Source organism: Myxine glutinosa, chromosome 9, assembly GCF_964187855.1.
Source record: "Myxine glutinosa chromosome 9, kmMyxGlut1.1, whole genome shotgun sequence".
NCBI classification, from domain to species: Eukaryota; Metazoa; Chordata; class Myxini; order Myxiniformes; family Myxinidae; genus Myxine; species Myxine glutinosa.
In genome coordinates, this window is record NC_136269.1 from 104,561,221 (window position 1) to 104,579,256 (window position 18,036).

Sequence of the window (18,036 nt, forward strand, 5' to 3'; positions counted from 1 at the left end):
CGGTGAGTTTTGACTTGCCTGGAAATGAAGGTCGGGTGGTGGGGGTAGGGGTTGGGGGAGCATGGTGATGAATTGTTATAGCTTTTCACATTTACACATTTGTGCTCCAGATTTTCTTGCTCTGGCTGCCTCACAGAAGCCAAGCAAATCATAGGTCAGCAGATTTAAAGATGCCAAGGCATAGTTGGCCTAAGTTCTGTCCAGCTTATTTCCACTGGAGCCGCAGGTTATGATTTTGAATCACCTCACTATGCCAGTCTTTTTTTTTTAACCCACTCGTGTGAAGTTGCAGATCAAGTGATGTGTTGCCACAAACTGAATAGGTCATCTATCTATCTATAATTCCACTAATCTCTGTGTGTATGTTTGTATGTTTGTATGTATGTATGTATGTATGTATGTTTGTCTGTGACCGCTGTTTCTCGACAACTACTGGTCCGATATACTTGAAACTTGCCAGGTATATTGCTGGGGACCCGAGGATGTGCCTTTTCAAGGTTTGAAATTAATCGGACAAGTAGTTACCGAGCTATGGCGATTTAGCCGTTCGCCGTTCGCTTTGGCGTTGCGAATGGACCAAACCATTTCATGTAAATAGAGGGGGGGGTTCTGTGGTCGTTGCGAATGGACCAAACCATTTGATGTAAATAGAGGGGGGGGGGTTGTCACCGTACTCGCAAGCCGTTCGCTTTGCCTTTGGCTTTGCGAATGGACCAAACCATTCCATGTAAATAGAGGGGGGGGGATATAATTTTAGATATATATATAGTACGGGCATGCCCTAGTAATACTAAAAGACCACATTTTTATAGTTCTATCCGACTCGTGGTAATTTCCTTGTAAATGAAATGAGACATTTGAAAACATTCAGGACCAGACACTAAGCTGTGTTATGCATATTGATCATTCTAGTTTCATCTATCAACTGGCATTCCTGTATTTAGAGCTTTATTTTGCTGTTGGTTTGTTGTAGAACTGGTAAGATTGCTTAGAGGTGTTTTACCTGTCCAGCCAGGGTGCAAATCTTGACCCAGTTGTAAATTGTCCCTCTGGGGTTCCGCATGCCGTGCAATGCATCAATATGTGTGCCGTCCATCGGAGGACGTTAAGCTGGAGGACCCGTCTGCCAGCACTGGATGTTGGTGGACATTAAAGATCCCACGACGTATTTCATGAAGAGTAGTTGATTGTCACCGGGACCCTGAATAAGTTAGATATAACCGCTCAAATCACCTGCAATCGAATGTCAGCTCTGGCCAGCCGGTGTGTGAAGGACTTGAGTCGCAATCGTTCCTTGGCCGACCTCACAAGGAGGTGGGAATAATTTGGGCACTTGAAAGGATGGAGAGAAGAGAAAGCGAGGGTTAAACTGTTGGTTAAAATTGGCAAGGCAGGATAGCCTAGTTGCTCGTATTCTTGTCATTGAGCTACCTAATCAGGATTCAATGTCAGGAAAAAAAATTTAATCGGAAGGGAAAATCGGTGTAATTTTGAAATGATAATTACCCCCGCCAGAGGAGAGGGTATCGCATTTGAGTCCATTTGTCGGTCTGTCTGTCTGTTTGTCCGTTTGTTACTTGCAAAATCGAAGATTTTTCAAGTATATTGGTCGGTTGCGTTTGTGGTTCTGTCTGTCTGTTTGTCTGTTTGTTTGTCACCTGCCTACAGGTCACAATTCTAAACCGATCGTCACGAAACTTCACCAGGCTGTATAGGTCGTCCCAATTGAGAAGCCTGTTGTTTTTGGGGTCAAAAGGTCAACATCGGCCAAAGGTCACCAACTTTGCCAAATTTCTAAAATCCTCAATTTTCATCCGATTGACTTGAAATTTGAAGAGGACTTGCATATCTGGTCACTGAATTCAAACACCTAGTATTTGAGGTCAACATAGGCCAAAAGGTCAACATAGGCCTAATTTCTAAAATCACCAATTTTCATTTGATTGACTTGAAATTCTAAGAGGATTTACATATATGGTCACTGAATTCAACCACCAACTATTTTTGAGGTCAACATAGGCCAAAAGGTCAACATAGGCCAAGTTTTTAAAATCCTCAATTTTCAGCCGATTGATTTGAAAATTGAACAGCATTTGCACATTGTCACAAAATAGGGAAACTAACTATTTTTGAGGTCAAAATGTCAAAGGTCAACTCAAGGTCAACCTTACAAAATCATCATTTTTCATCCGAAAAATCGTCACTTTTCTTCCTACTGACCCGAGCTTTGATCAAGATTGTCAATTTTAATCTTGATGAAATGGACAATTTGCTGCATCAATGGAATATTTTTTTCTTGGGGTTGGGGAGCGGATTTTGCAAGTATCGTGCTCTGCATGACGTCTTCTTGTTTGTTTGTTTGTCCGCACATAACAAATATGATTTTCTCTGCAACCGTTGGTCTGATTGACAGGAATTTTTCACCACAGGTGCAACTCCTGTATAATTTTTAAAAATAACTATGACGTCATAGGTCACGTGGTATGGGCACCATATTGGGAAAAAACAAACTTTACATTTCTATATCCCCGAAAGCGCTGCATAGAAAAAATTTAGACATTTTTCCATCGAGAATAACATGTTAATGATGATGTCATAATGGAGGCACCGATGACGTCATAATTCGACAAGTACAAAACCTCATCCGATCAAGATTAAATTTCTTGAGCGTCATCTAGGGATAAATTGGTGGAGAAAAAAAAAATGATGTCATCGGTGACGTGGTTTGGCTGCCATAATTGTTTTAATAGAAAAGCACTAAAAACACATCCTGGTGACAGTCTGCAATCGGTGAATGCTCCTTGGTTTATTTGCATTGCATGGTTACTGGAATGGGCTTTTATCCATGAAATAAAGTAAGCATTGCTTTGCAGTCCATCGCAGGAAAAATAATGATGATCATTTAGTGACAGAGTAGCACTGTAAAAGGCCTATCTTAATTAAAAATGGGGGTTGTTAATGTCAGTCATTGGCTAGTTGTCATGTCATGCATTTACTGATCATCCTTATACATTGCAATTAACCCTTTTAAAACTGGACCATAAATCCAAACAGGTGCACTTTACAATTATTATATACAGTAGAGTCACTTGACAACTAATATTCACTTATTAAAGGAAGTTTGATAAAACAATTAAAATACAGCAGTGTATATTTAATTTTTTTCTTATCATCAAAATCCATTTAAAAGATTATATTTCTTTTTTTTAAAGAGTCCACAAACGAAGCACAGCAATGAGCGAAGTTAGAAAGGTGTTATAAATGGATATCACAAAAATGCACGAGTGTTATTGGCCAGCCAATTTTGGGTAGGAATATACATTTTGTCCAGATTAAAACTCCCACTTGGATATGGAGATACCTTTACAATCTGATACGGTGCATAGATAGTCCAGCCGATTTACGCAAAATATCGAGGAATTGTTCCTTTTTCATAAAATATACTTGGCAAAGTTCTAAACTATGTCCTCATGAAGAGTTTTCAGATGTGGAGCCATCACAAAGATGCCCCAAGTTGGTTGTGGCAGCCATTTTGGTGCTACCATTAGCAAAGTCCCACTGTACAACAACAACAACAGGCATTTTAAAGTCATTTTCCCTGCAAGAGCGGGGGTTAGCCTTGCGGTCCCCATGACAATCTTCTCCATTTTGCTCTATTTTCTGCATCTCCCCTTGTTAACCCCCTTGCCCGCATTTCTTCTTCGACCATCTTTAGCCAAGTCTTTCTCGGTCTTCCCCGTCCTCTACTTCCTTCTACATTCATTTCCATCACTCTTCTCAACCAGTCATTTTCATCCTTCCTCAACACATGACCAAACCATCTCAAACTGTTTCTCTTCACAGCATCCATCACAGGCTCTATTCCCATCATCTTTCACAATTCATCCTTTGTCTTCCTCTCTCTCAACGATACTCTGCACATCCACCGAACCATTTGCATTTCCACCCTTTCCAGCCTTCGTTGCTGCTCTATGTTCATTACCCATGTCTCGCTCACATAAATCATAACACTTCTCACACATGCAGCATACACCTTTCCCTTAAGCTTCAACGACACTCCCCTCCTCGTCAGTATGCCACTCAGTTCCCGAAACTTCTTCCATGCACATCTCACTCGAGCAACCGTTGCCGAGTCTGATCCACCTTCTCCATTCAGCATGTCTCCTAGATAACAAAATGTTTTCACACCTTCCAGCTTCATGCCATCATCAAGATCCAACTCAACATTTCCTCCATCTGCAGCTCCCTCTGTGCACACCTTACACTTGAATGTAGCTGCCACAATGGTTTATGACCCTCCCAAACCACTACATTTTTGATGAACCCACTCAGCGCACATTGTACATTGAATGGAATTCACTCCGACACCCTTCCTGCACACAGCACACGGCCACTTCCCAGTTCTTTCCACCTCACCACATGCTTTACCACTTGCCATCACCTTCGTTTTTCCGATATTCACCTTCAGACCTTTTGTCTCCATACATTCCTTCCACTTGTTCATCTTCTCCTTCAGTCCATCCATACTTTCTGCAATCAACACCAGATCATCTGCACACAACAACTCCCACGGTAAACCTTCCTTTACGTTCTGAGCCAGCACCTCCATCACAGCTACAAATAGTAGTGGACTTAGTACCGACCCCTGATGCACTCCCACCTTCACCTCCAACTCACAACTGTTCCCGTCCTTTGTCCTTACAGCTGTGCGCGCTCTTTTGTACATTGCCATCACTACTCTGATCAACCATTCCTCCACTCCTAACTTCCTCAATGCCCATGTCACTACTTCACGTGGAACCCTATCGAATGCTTTCTCCAGATCAACAAACCCAAGAAACAACTTCTTCCTCTTCTCCATGTACTTCTCCTGCAACTGCCTCACAATAAAAAGCGTGTCTGTCTTTCCTCTTCCTGGCATAAATCCAAACTGCATTTTGTCAATCTTCACTTTCTTCCTTATCCTCCTCTCCAACACCCTTTCCAATACCTTCATTCCATGCTCCAATAACTTTATCGCTCAATACGAGCCACAGTCCAGAGGGTCACCTTTCCCCTTGTATAGAGGGACAAGGGTACTCAGTTCCCAATCCACTGGAATGCGGCCTTCTTTCACCACCAGATTGCAGATCTCTCTCATTCTCTTCACACCCCAATTTCCCACTGCCTTCAACATATCTCCCACAACTCCCGTCGGCCCTCCCGCTTTTCTACTCTTCATTGCTTTTATCGCTTCCTCAACTTCCTTCTCGGTTATCTTCTCTGCCGGTCCTAAAACTGGGTTACTCTCTATGTTGCCATCCCATTCATTCTCTGCATTCAACAGTATTTCCATATATCTTTTCCATCTTCCTTTAATTCCATCTGGGTCCACAATGATTTGTCCCACTTCATCCTTCAAGCAACTCACCCCCATCACATCACACCTCTCTTTCGCTATCTGCTTTGCAATCCTGAATACCACTCTCTGACCCTCTTCCAAATCCAAGCGTTCTCCGAACATTTTCCTACATGCGCTCCTGCGCCTTTGCTACCTCTTTCTTTGCAGCCTTCTTGGCTGCCTTATAACTTTCATGCTCTGCCTTTTCTGCCCCCATACCCTTCGCCTTCTGCCACTCCTTGAACTTCTTCCTCTTCTCATCAATCTTCTTTCCAACTCCATCATCCCACCACCATCTTTCTGAGTGCCTCGGTGGTCCTTTTGTCCATCCACATACCTCACCAACGGCTCCCAACAGACGATCTTTCATTGACATCCAACCACTTTCAAGCTCAACCACATCATCCTCTACCATACTCAGCCTCTCTTTTAATGCCTGCCTCACTGTCACCTCTTTCAACCTCCACACCTTCATTCTCAGTTGGTACTTCACCCGCGGAGCTCTCCTCGCACCTTTCACCCTTATGTCGCAGACAACCAAGTGGTGCTGTGAAACAGCCTCCTCCCCCGGGATCACCTTTGTGTCCCGGAGGTGCCCCCTATCTCGCCTACGCACCAGCAGGTAGTCAACGGTTGTCGTCGACCCACCTGACGTGGGTTGACGACCTTATTATCCTCTTTCTGGAACTGAGTATTACAAATCAACAAATCAGCTCCATCAGCAAACTCCAAAATCCTTTCACCTTCTCCATTTCTCACACCATATCCGTAACCCCCATGAACACCCTCAAAACCGTCCATACTCCTTCCCACATGTCCATTTAGGTCTCCTCCTACCACAACAACTTCCTCATCTTTGACGTTTTCCATCAGCTTCTCTATTGCACACCAGAACTTGTCCTTCTCTTCGTCGCTCCGACCAATCTGCGGAGCATATCCCGAGATGATGTTCACCAAGAGCTTTCCAATCATCATTTTCACCATCATCAACCTTTCACTCACTCTAGTCACACTCACCACACTGTCTACAAACTCCTCAGAAAACAGGACACCAACACCATTCATGCATTCTGGGCACCCTTGCCACACACACTTGTATTTCTGTCCCTGCCTACCCTTCACCATTTTCACACCACTTCCCTTCCATCTCGTCTCCTGCACACAACATATGTCCACTCTTCTTCTGACCAATACTTCCACCACTTCTCCTGATCTCCCTGTCATTGTCTCTACATTCCATGTCCCAAACCTCAGAAACCGATCTCCACGTCGGGCATCAGACGTTTCGTCGTCATAAATGGAGTGATTTCCACCCTTGCTTCGATCGGGTTCCCCACCCTGAGTTTTGACGAGAGGGAATGGGGTCCCCCACGGGGTACTTCGGGCTGTACCCTGCCCATATGTAGTTGTAATTGTCATGGTTCTCTTTTTGAGGCAATGTTTTTTATGCCCGGATGCCCTTCCTGACGCCAACCCTTTTAGTCACCTCTTACAACACGCAGGGATAAGGTGTACCTATTCTAAACTGGGGTACACACCGGGTAACTGGGGTACACACCGGGTAACCGGGGTACACACCTGAAGTGTACATCCAAAGTCCCACTGTACTTTATTTTATATCTTCACAACTGAACAGGATGCAGTAACAAAAAAATGGGGTCTACTCAAAAATGGTGTCAGGTATGAGGCAGTATATCACATTGTGGAATGTTGACATAAAGCACAATGCATAGTGTCAATTTCATCATATTGTTGATCTCAATTTAAGGGTGACGTGCTACCATTGGGGTGCTGTATGCAGGATGAAGTACGGTATACTTGTAATAGTACACTAGACTATTGCGATGACTCTCCAATGTCAATCTTGACTATATTGCCATTGCGAGTCATTGCCGTTGCAAACACACTGGCACAAAGATGTACACTTCAGGGCTGATTTTGTGCACTTGTCCTTTTCCTCTACAGCCCTTTTTGCAACCACAACACAAGAGTTTGCATGAAGACTGGCTTGCCTGATGTAGTGTTGCCCACAGTGGCTCCATACCTCATCATCTCTTTATGAACAGCTCATAACAGACCTTGTTGATGTCCTCTAAACAGCTTGTTCGGTTATATAGTAAAATTGTGAAGCACTCCAGCACTGCACTGATCACTGATATTTGGACCTAGATATGTGGCAATCTTATGGGCATGGATGTATCTCAAGTGCTGTCCCAAACGCCACCAACAGCTCCTTGATATCAATTCTGCAGGTGACAGCCACAGCTCGAACAACCTACCACTAAACCTTGGCTTAAAGCATGAGCTGTGTGCCGAAGCATTTGGGTATCCGCTTCTTCATTATTGCAAGGCGAAAATTGGCTTGTATCTTGTTGATGGCTCCACAAAACATTGGGCCCATGTGTGACAACTACCAGCTTGTGTGTTGGAGTCTGCGTAGCATGCCTTGCCAGAAAGGCAAAGATCTCTGACTTTTTGTGTCATCAACTCAAAGAAACTGCTGCCAGTATGTTGGTAGGCAACTTGCCCCTTCAACTCGTGTTCTAGTCCCTTTTCCACCCTTCGTTCGCATCTGTGATTTCAAGCTGTTCTCGAAAGAACAATCCCACACGATGTACACTCGACTAGCCCTTTTGATTTGGCCCTGGATGTATGGTATGAAGAACTTCAATGCATAGTCATCAAAGGTTTTGGTACCAGCAGGTTTCACCATGTGAACAAATGCAGCTCCATCAAGGATGATGACATCTGTGTCTGAAATATCGCTTTAGATATCATCACATGGTTTGAGACGGTTCAAGAGGTCAGACTTTTTACCGAGACATAGTCTGCCATGAAGAGATATTGAATGAGGGTGGGTAGGCCTAATTCCCATCTTAAAGTCATGAAGATTGCCGTTGCTAATTTTACCGTTGATGTAAAGCCTTGAAAACAAAGCACAATCGGTCTTTAAAGATGTGACTTGCAGCTTGGTCTTGTCCACTGTTTTCTGGGAGATGGCCGACTGAAGAGAGGGAACGTATTCTTATTGATAGGATCAGAAATGGGTTTCTTGTCTCGTTACCGTTCAGTCATGAAGGCGTCGTACTGTTCCCGTCCAATCTTCTCAGCCTTTCGCTCTCCACCAACCACCGCTTGTCAGCAATTTCTTTTGAGTCTAGTTTTGTTTTGTTATTGCATCATGTCTTCTTGTGAAGATATCAAAGGAAATATTTTTCTCTAATGGCGACACCAAAATGGCCACTATGGTCGACGTGGGGCATTTTCGCGAATGGCTCCACATGTATAACTCGTCATGAGTGCAATATCTACAAGTGTGCTAAGTTTCATAATTTTAAGAAAAAGTCACAATTCACACACAAATTGACTGGACTAATGATCTTCCTGCTGTGAGTTACAATGGTGTCCAAATCTTACAGACAATAATTGCATGCGATTCCAACAGGACCTTCAAAAAAGGAGTGCATAGTTTTGAGGCTCTATGATTGGTATGTATATGGATTTGTATCATGGGTTACGCCCTGCCCCTGTGTGCCTGCTGGCATGTTCATCTGAATCTCGGAATCTATGTTTATCGTAAACTGTGCAGCACTGTAGTGGATTGGCCTGCATGTTTTATCTATGGACTCCAAGCCAGCTGTGGTTTCCCAGAACAGAACAAATTTTGCAACCTGATAAAAAAGGTTTGATAAGAAAAATAAAGTATACCTAGAATACAGAACTTGCAAAAGCGGAAATGAATAACTTCAAAATTTGCACTTGAGAAGTCTGTGTTTCAGGTTGACGGTTCTACAAGAGGACATCGATTTGCAATGTACAGTGTGTAGGTGTAATGGTTAGAGCATTTGCTCTGAGTCTGGGAGTTAGGCCGTTTGAACCCGACCCCAGCCAAGTCATACCAAAAACTTTTAAAATGGCATGTGTGCTGCTTCCTTTACTTGACTCTCAGCATTTAAAGAGGATAGAACATGGACAAACAACCATAAATTGGAAACCATTGGCTTGATGGAAGTAATGGCCTATTCCTGCATTGAATTTAATTGTAAGGAAACTCATATTGTTATGTACAATGCGGCAAAATTTTTAACTCTCCACCACCGGTTCTCCACCACATATGTATGTATATATATATATATATATAAATATATATTCCTTCTGTATACAGTCACGTGAAAAAGTAAGTACACCCCATGTAAAGTTTTGACTTTTTCAACATATTTCAACATACAGCTATTTGATCTTCATTTCAACAATATTGATAGATAAATGTGATATAATATAACAAATATCATGAAACATTTACATTTTGTAGTCCATTGTATAATTTAAATAAACATAAATGCAAATTTCGCATGTGGAAAAAGTAAGTACACCCCTACATTTATCACTACTTCAAATACCTAAAATTAGAATCAGGTGCACCAGCTCAGGTGCAAATGATTAGAACATCGTTGGAGATGATCTTGGAGGAACCTGTCTTATTTAAACCTCAGACATTTAGTTTGGTTTGCTCTTTGTTGTTGAAGTGTGCGGCGTCACCATGCCTAGATCAAAAGAGCTCTCTGAGGCCTTCAGAAAGAAGGTTATAGATGCCTACGAGTCTGGGAAGGGATTTAAAAAGATCTCCAAACAATTTTAAATCAATCATTCGACTGTCCGGAAGATCATCTACAAGTGGAGAAGATTCCAAACAACTGCCAACTTGTTCAGGCCAGGCCGCCCAAGCAAGTTCAGCCTGAGAGCAGACCGCAAGATGCTGAAAGAAGTCTCTAAGAACCCCAGAATGTCATCACGGGATCTACAGGTAGCTCTTGCCACTGTTGCTGTCAAAGTGCACGAGTCTACCATTAGAAAGAGGCTGCACAAATTTGATCTACATGGGAGGTGTGCCAGGAGGAAACCTTTGCTGTCCAGAAAGAACATCAGGGCAAGACTAAAGTTTGCTAATGAACACCGAGGCAAAGCCCAGCACTTCTGGAACAATGTGCTCTGGACAGATGAGTCAAAGGCAGAGTTATTTGGCCACAGTACCAGAAGACATGTTTGGCGAAAACCAAAGACAGCATTTGACCACAAGAACCTGATACGAACTGCAAAGCATGGTTGTGGAAATATTATGGTTTGGGGCAGCTTTGCTGCATCAGGGCCTGGGTAGCTCACCATCATAGAATCCACTATGAATTCTTCATTGTACCAGGCGGGTGCTTGAGGATAATGTGAGGCCATCTGTCGGAGAAGTTGAAGCTCAACCGAAGGTGGACTTTGCAACATGACAATGACCCTAAACATACCAGTAAATCCACCAAGGAATGGCTGAAAAGAAAGAAATGTAGGGTTCTGGAATGGCCAAGTCAAAGCCTGGATCTAGATCCCATCGAGATGTTGTCGGGGGGGATTTGAAACGAGCTGTGCATGCAAGAAACCCCTCAAACATCGCACAGCTGAAATAATTCTGCATGGAGGAGTCAGCAAAAATTTCTCCCAGTCGATGTCAGAGACTGGTAGACAGTTATAACAAATGCCTACTTGAGGTTGTTTCTGCCAAAGGGGGCAATACCACCTATTAGAGTCAAGGGTGTGCTTACTTTTTCCACATGCGAAATTTGCATTTATGTTTATTTAAATTATACAATGGACTACAAAATGTAAATGTTTCATGATATTTGTGATATTATATCACCTTTATCTATCAATATTGTTGAAATGAAGATCAAATAGCTGTATGTTGAAATATGTTGAAAAAGTCAAAACTTTACATGGGGTGTACTTACTTTTTCACGTGACTGTATCTGCCTCCTCCATATCCTCTCCAAATAATTTCCTTTCTTTACCCACTCTTGTATTTATTTATTCTACCCTCCTTTCTCACTCCTATCCTCTCTGCTTCCCTCCTTTTGTCAAACCCACCTTCCACTTGTGCTTACATAATAAATATATTCCCCCTGGATGTTCTCTGATTTGTGAATGAGACATAGAGGGGTAAGGCATGCACCTTTGTTATGGTGTCGGCCACGGCCAGCAATGTATTTATTTTGTGGACTTGCCGAGCATTTTTCTGGGAATGTGTGCCTGCTTGGATTTCGGGGTTGAGGAGGAAAATCAAGATGGAATGTTGTTTGTCTAGGTTTGTGTAGCTTGAAGGGAAGGTCATATCAATAATTGTATTTCAGACATTTTTCTGGCTGTGTTGCTCTTCACATATCGTCTAAGCTTCTGGAATTTGGTGTTTGTTTTCCCCCAATCATTGGTATACCTGATCTCATTAAAAATGCTTGGAAAAGTGTTACCTCAAAAAATCAAAAACAAAACATGGAGCAAAACACAAAGCTTCTTTATTTAAATCTCACAGGCAGCAAAAAGACAACTAGATCGGTACTCAGTAGAGCGCATATCTCCGCGAGACTGAACAGTTTACGTTTTGTATCCACTGATAGGCCAGATCTGGATCCGGACCTGAACCAAAATCGAATCGGCTTGTTATTGTCATCTAACCAAATCATCCACCATGTTTTGTCATAACTCGTCCAGAACGTTTTGAAAAATTATGTTATATATCGTTTTTGGCCCTATCACTTAAAGGGGAAGAATCGCTTTAAAAATTCTCAGATCCGGATTTGGATTTGGATTTTCACCAAAATTGAATTGTTTCTTCCTTATCACACACCCAACATTTTCACCAAATTTCGGCCAAAACCCTCCAACTTCAGTGACGGGTAATGAAGTTAGCCTAATTTTATTTTCTGCAAATGGCAGTTTAGTTGAAATTGAAGGTCGACTGGGGAGGCTGCCCTTTCATTTTGAAGCTTGTAGTTTGTGCAGCTTTGGGGGTGTCGTGGCTTGTCGGATCTAAGGCAGACAAGCCTTAACCAGGAAAATATCCTGTACTCCTTCAAAAAATTTCCAATAACACTTTTTTATACGTGAGCACTCTCAGCATGTGCCTGTTTGATCGACGGTTTTCACCCTAAAAACAGAACCATAAGGCGATTCCCTGGCGGGAACCTTCAGTGGTTTGTTTTTGAAAAGGTTTGATTTCTCTTTTCATTGTGAATATAAAAGCAGGAGTCAAAATGCTATCAGCCATTTCTGGGAAGGTTGTGTGACGCTGGCTGGAAACAACATATTAAAGGACAAACATCTGTGTTGTGTGTTGCTTCCTGGTCAAGAGGGAAGCTTTTTAACCCCCTTCCCCTGTCTGCAATGAAGTGTAATATGTACAGCTTTGTTTCAAGCAATTCCGAGTTAAATCGACTAGATTCCTGGCTATCTTGCAAGGGTGCCGACACTTTTATCTGTCAGAGAGATATATATATATATATATATTTATTTGTGCATTCTCAAATACCTCACCAGTTTAAAACAGACTTAAGCCTGATTTTTTTTGTGCTTTTAGACAGCCACTCAGACGTACTGCCAGAGATAGAGTTTTTAACAGTTGAAATATATTCACCAAAGCATCAGACCAAATACACCGACCCAACAAGTATTGCAAGTCAACTGAGGAACCAATTTCCCCCTTGATGTTTTTTGTCGTCTGACGGTTTTCTTCTTTGTTATGACGAAAATTGAAAATTTATTGTCTGTCTCGTTTGTTTGTTTGTCTGTGAGTGCACTAACTCACGAACACCTTCAGCTATCTTCGTCCAATTTTACCGGGGGATTCCGAAGGAAAAATTTGAGACTGTCAATGTTTTTAAACTATATATGTCAAAGGGTCACGGTTCTCTCGATTTTCGTCATACGTGTCAGGCTACTGCCTGATGTTCTTTCTTGCTTGTCTGTTTGTGAACAGGATATCTCAAAAATGTTGTGGACAGATTCAGCCGAAATTTGGTGGAAAGGTTGGGTGTGTGACGAGGAAGAATTGATTGAATTTTGGTGAAGATCTGAATCTCGATCCGTATACGAGAATTTTTAATTTTTTAAATTGATTCTTCACAATTGAATGATGAGCATGATATTTCAAAAAGTTGTGGACGACTTGTGCCAAAACTATCTGGGTGAGTTAGTAAGGTGACAAGAACAAGCCAATGAGATTTTCGTTCAGGTCCGGATCCAGAACCAGCCCATCAGTGCGATACAAAACGTAAACTATTCAGCCTGGTGGAGGTACGCTTTCCACTGAGTGTCGTTCTAGTATGAACATGAATCGAACATGAATCAGAAGACAAACATGCCGTTGAACAGTACTTTGTCTCTGAATTCTCCTGATCAAACATGAGCAGAGGAGCGATTGGTTGACGATAGTATGGCGGTCACCAAGCAGCTGCTCCTGCATATGACGCAGCAGTTGTGTGGGTCGTTGATCTCGTACATCCTCAGATGTGAGAAGTTGTTGAAAACGGTGGTGCTCAGAGAGAGTCGTATGCTGTATGACCACAATCTTCAAAGTCGTGTACAGGGCGTTCATTGGAGGTTGCAGTATAATATCTCTCACCTCCGCCATGTACTCTGGTGACAAGGAGCCATCAATGTATTTGAACCGCTTCAACTTCGTAGTGATGTTCCGGGTGTCGAATTGGGATTTGACTTGCGTAAGCCACGGATGCAGGTCATTAGGGCAGAATGGCAATATCTTTATCTAAACCACTGTTTAAGTTTAAGGTTTAAGGTCAATTTTTACCGAGAGATTGGTTTATGGTCAGTGCTTATATTAAACATGAATCTACTACATTTTGCAATGGAAGGTCCCTGACTACTCCAAATTTTCATAAATTGAAAGGATGCCACAAAGTAGGCATAGGTGCATAAGTTTTGTGTTCGGCAATGAAGGGCCAAGAAGGCTGGGCGGGACAACACCTCTCAATCAGTCTGGTGGGTAAGCCCACACCGACACAACACGGCACTTTTGAAATGACTTATGAATGCCAAATGAGGCCTTTTGCGCATGTGCTGTGTGTGTTTTGCGTGTGTTTTGCACATGTGCTGTGTTTACAGTGACTCGGTTCTGCTTGCCGGGCACTTTTAACCTGCCATTGCTAGCATAAAACCTGTGATTCAAGTTGTCTTTTAAACATAGTTTTCAAGATTTAGACGATAGAGTAGAATTTTCAGAATGGTTAACTATATTTGTTCTGATCCTGAATGCAAATCAGGCTCACAGGAATATAGAAAATATGAGAAATATCCATGGATGATCGGATTTGGGTTCGTACCATTTCCCATTAATACAATTAGCTAGCAGTGGCTTTGGTTATAACACACATACACATGTACACACACACGAATGGATACTTCTCCCTTCACCTATAGATGCAAAAATGTAGTATAATTTATCGTGTGGCATTGGAAGCAAACAAAAAAACATATACTTGTAACGACACCTCCAAATCCTACCACCCACCCATCCTCTCCTCTCCCTCTTCCCAAGCATGATTAATAGTAAATATCGTCATTTTAAACTTACCGTGTGCATCAACAAGCTCCATAAATGACCTTCTCATCTGTGTTAAGAAGCACAATGGTTTAGTTAGAACACACACTTCTGCGAACCTTTGGCCTTTTATGGACCCACATCATCAAGAGTTTTTGTAAGCATTACCGACTGCATCCTATAAACTTTTTGGGCGAGTTGATCAGGAAGTTCTCCAACTGTTTTGTTGTGCAGAGGCACACCCCTTTCTCGCAGGTATGCTTGCAAGTACCTATAAACTTTTTATACCTATAAACCTACTTGCAAGCATACCTGCGAGAAAGGGGTGTGCCTCTGCACAACAAAACAGTTGTAGAACTTCCTGATCAACTCGCCCAAAAAGTTTATAGGTTTCTTTATAGGCTTCTTTAAAAGTTTTTTTAGTCACTTCATTCTACATTCCTTATTGGTCTCAAATCTCAAAGGATTCAGGAGATGGAACGGAGACCAACCAGGTCTCAAAGTATTCCCTTCCATTAGTGTGTTTATCGCTGGTTGTGATCTCCATTTGTGGGTTTCAAGACTGAGTCCTCCCAAGACACAAAGTATCTACCTCCTCTTCGGAAGGGATCACGGTTCATGGACCAATCTGTTCAACTTTTTCTGAGTTTTGTTCCAAGGGTTCTTTCCAGTATCGTCCCCGAACCCCAGAATGACTCCAGTTGTAGTTCATGTGTGGTAATATTCCCTGGAATGGTTTTCAAAATCTCAGTGAGGTTCTTCTTTATCACTCTCGTTGCTCCAATTATCACTGGTACAATTTTGATGCTCTTCAGCTTCCAAGATCTCTTGACCTCATTTTTGAGGTCCTGGTGTTTAGTCATTTTCTTGATTCCTGCGTTGTTTAGGCCAAAATCGCTGGGTACTGATATCTCAATCAGCAATGCTGTCTTTTCCTTTTTGTTCCTAAGTACAATGTCTGGACGCAATGCTTTGTTTTCTATGTTCACACTCGATGGCATCATTAGGTCGTACGTGAACATGATGTCCTCATTTTCAATTATTGCCCTTGGTTCGTGTTTCCATTAGTTTTCTGGAACTGAGATGTTAAAATTTTTGCAGATATGCTAATGAATCACTTATACCATTATCACATACTTTGTTGTGCCGTTGTGGGTAAAGTTGTTCTGATAGTTTTTTGCATCACGAGAGCAGGTGACTAGTACTTTCTGTTTATATGTGTCAGAGCAGGTGACTAGATCCATCAGGCCGCTCCCTCCCTCTTGTCTCGGCAGGTACATTTTTGGAATGTATTGCTTTTTATAGAAAATTTTGTGGATGGTAAGGAATTTCCTGTTTTGATGTCTAATTTATTGATTTCTGATCGGGGCAAGTTTATTATTCCGTAGCTATATTGGAACACGGGTACTGCGAGCTGGTTTATGGCTTTGATTTTGTTTCTTGGCGAGAGGTATGTTTTCAGGATCAGCTTAGTTCTATGTAGGTGTTTTTTGGCAATTGTTTTATGCATTTGTTTGTGACATATTTGGTGGCCCTCTTCTACTCTGAGGTATTTGTATGATACGTCATTTTCTAACTATACAGACACACACACACACACACACACACACACACACACACACATACACACACACACACACACCATCAATCACTCCTTAGACAAATTTTAACATTCTAAAACCATGAGTGTGAAATTATTATGAGTAAAGCGGATTTTTAAACTGGCTGTGAAATCACTGCTCTGTCTCTCTCTGTCTCTGTCTCTGTCTCTTTCTCTCGCTCTCTCTCTCTCTCTCGCTCTCTCTCTCCCTCTCTCTCTCTTTCTCTCTCTCTTTCTCTCTCTCTTCCCTGCAAAACCCATTGTGGAGCTTTCTCAATGTACAATACACATTCCTTCTGCCAGCTCACTGGCTCCTGGCCTAGCCAAGTCTGCCACGTACCTACTCCAAAAAATTTTTTGTTTTCTTTTCATCAGCTGGATAGTTTGATTCCCATCCTCCTCCTTCTGCTCCTCTCTTTTCCAAGTTGCATCCTTTGCATTACACCACATTCCCTCCTTTCTTTGCTTTTGTTTTGTAAACCAAAAATATGAAATAAATAAATGGATAAACAAACGCTTTTTTAGTCACTAAGTTAGCCTTTTATTATTCTCATCATTTTCCTTTGGTTTGCTTCTCTACATTACTGCCTATCCATATGCTTCATCCCTTTTCCAACATTATTTTTAGAGTCTCTTTCCCACAATATTTTCCCCATTTGCTTAATATTTGTAAATGAACAATTAAGACCTCTTTGTACCAATTCTTTGTTTCCTTTATTTTTCCTGCCTTGCTGCTTATTCATTCAGCTTTGTTCTGAACTCCATCTGTTCAATCATTTGTGGACTCATGGCTTTGAGACATTGCAAAGAATCATGGTTTCTTATTCACATTTTTATTTTATTTTATTTTTTTGCTTTCACAATTCCAAAACTCTGGATGTTACTTCCTTTTGTTTTCATTACACCAGGAGCATTGACTTCCCATTGTCTTTCTTTTTTCGGAAACCGAGTGCCCTGCTTTCATTCTGGATTTTATTTGTCATTCTTCATTAGCACTCTAAATCATCGCTGGTCGAATGTGCTGTGCTCACCCATCAAATTATTGTTATTATTTTTATCATTACTATTATTTGAATATTTATTAATTAATTGATTTGGTTATAACTCAAACACTCAACTGCTGTTTCTTATCTGTCCATTTCAGGAACTCCTGGAAAGGAGAAAAAGTGCAAAAAACTGTGAGGGGAACAACTGTGAGGCTATAATAAAGAAGGGTGACGTGTTGAGAGCAGGAAAGTCATGGAAGTAAGCAAGGATGACGTAGAAGATTTACGAGAAGCCTTCAGTCTAGTTGGTAAGATCTTGTTGTCTACCAACACATCATCCATATCATTATATTTCTCACATCAATAATGAAGAAGAATCTATTTTGCCTTGTTGGTATCTATAAAAAAAAATTCTTGATAAATCTGACTTTGTGATTTACTCCTCTTATTAATACTACTACTACTTCTACTACTACTACTACTACTTCTACTACTACTACTACTACTACTACTACTACTACTACTACTACAATTACAACTATGACTACAAATATTACTGGGAGTCTCAAGCCACATGGGGTAGTTCCATAGAGACACCACCTGCCCCTTTCGAACCTTGAGTGAAGCATTGGTTCTTTTACAAGCTCTTGCGGTAGGCTGCCAGGTGGGGTTTTGTGGGTTTTTGTGGGCTCTTTCT

At 41.7% G+C, this 18,036-nt stretch overlaps 1 protein-coding gene across 2 annotated transcripts in view; it reads left to right on the forward strand.

Annotated features, from left to right (window-relative positions):
* The window catches only part of LOC137435137 (plastin-2), a 70,275-nt gene that overhangs the window by 15,408 nt on the left and 36,831 nt on the right, over positions 1–18,036 (forward strand). For both annotated transcript variants that reach the window (XM_078784625.1, XM_068128658.2), the window contains exon 2: positions 17,498–17,647. In XM_078784625.1, the coding sequence (XP_078640751.1) occupies positions 17,593–17,647 (55 nt within the window). In that variant the 5' untranslated portion in view covers positions 17,498–17,592. The remainder of the gene's footprint in view (positions 1–17,497; positions 17,648–18,036) is intronic.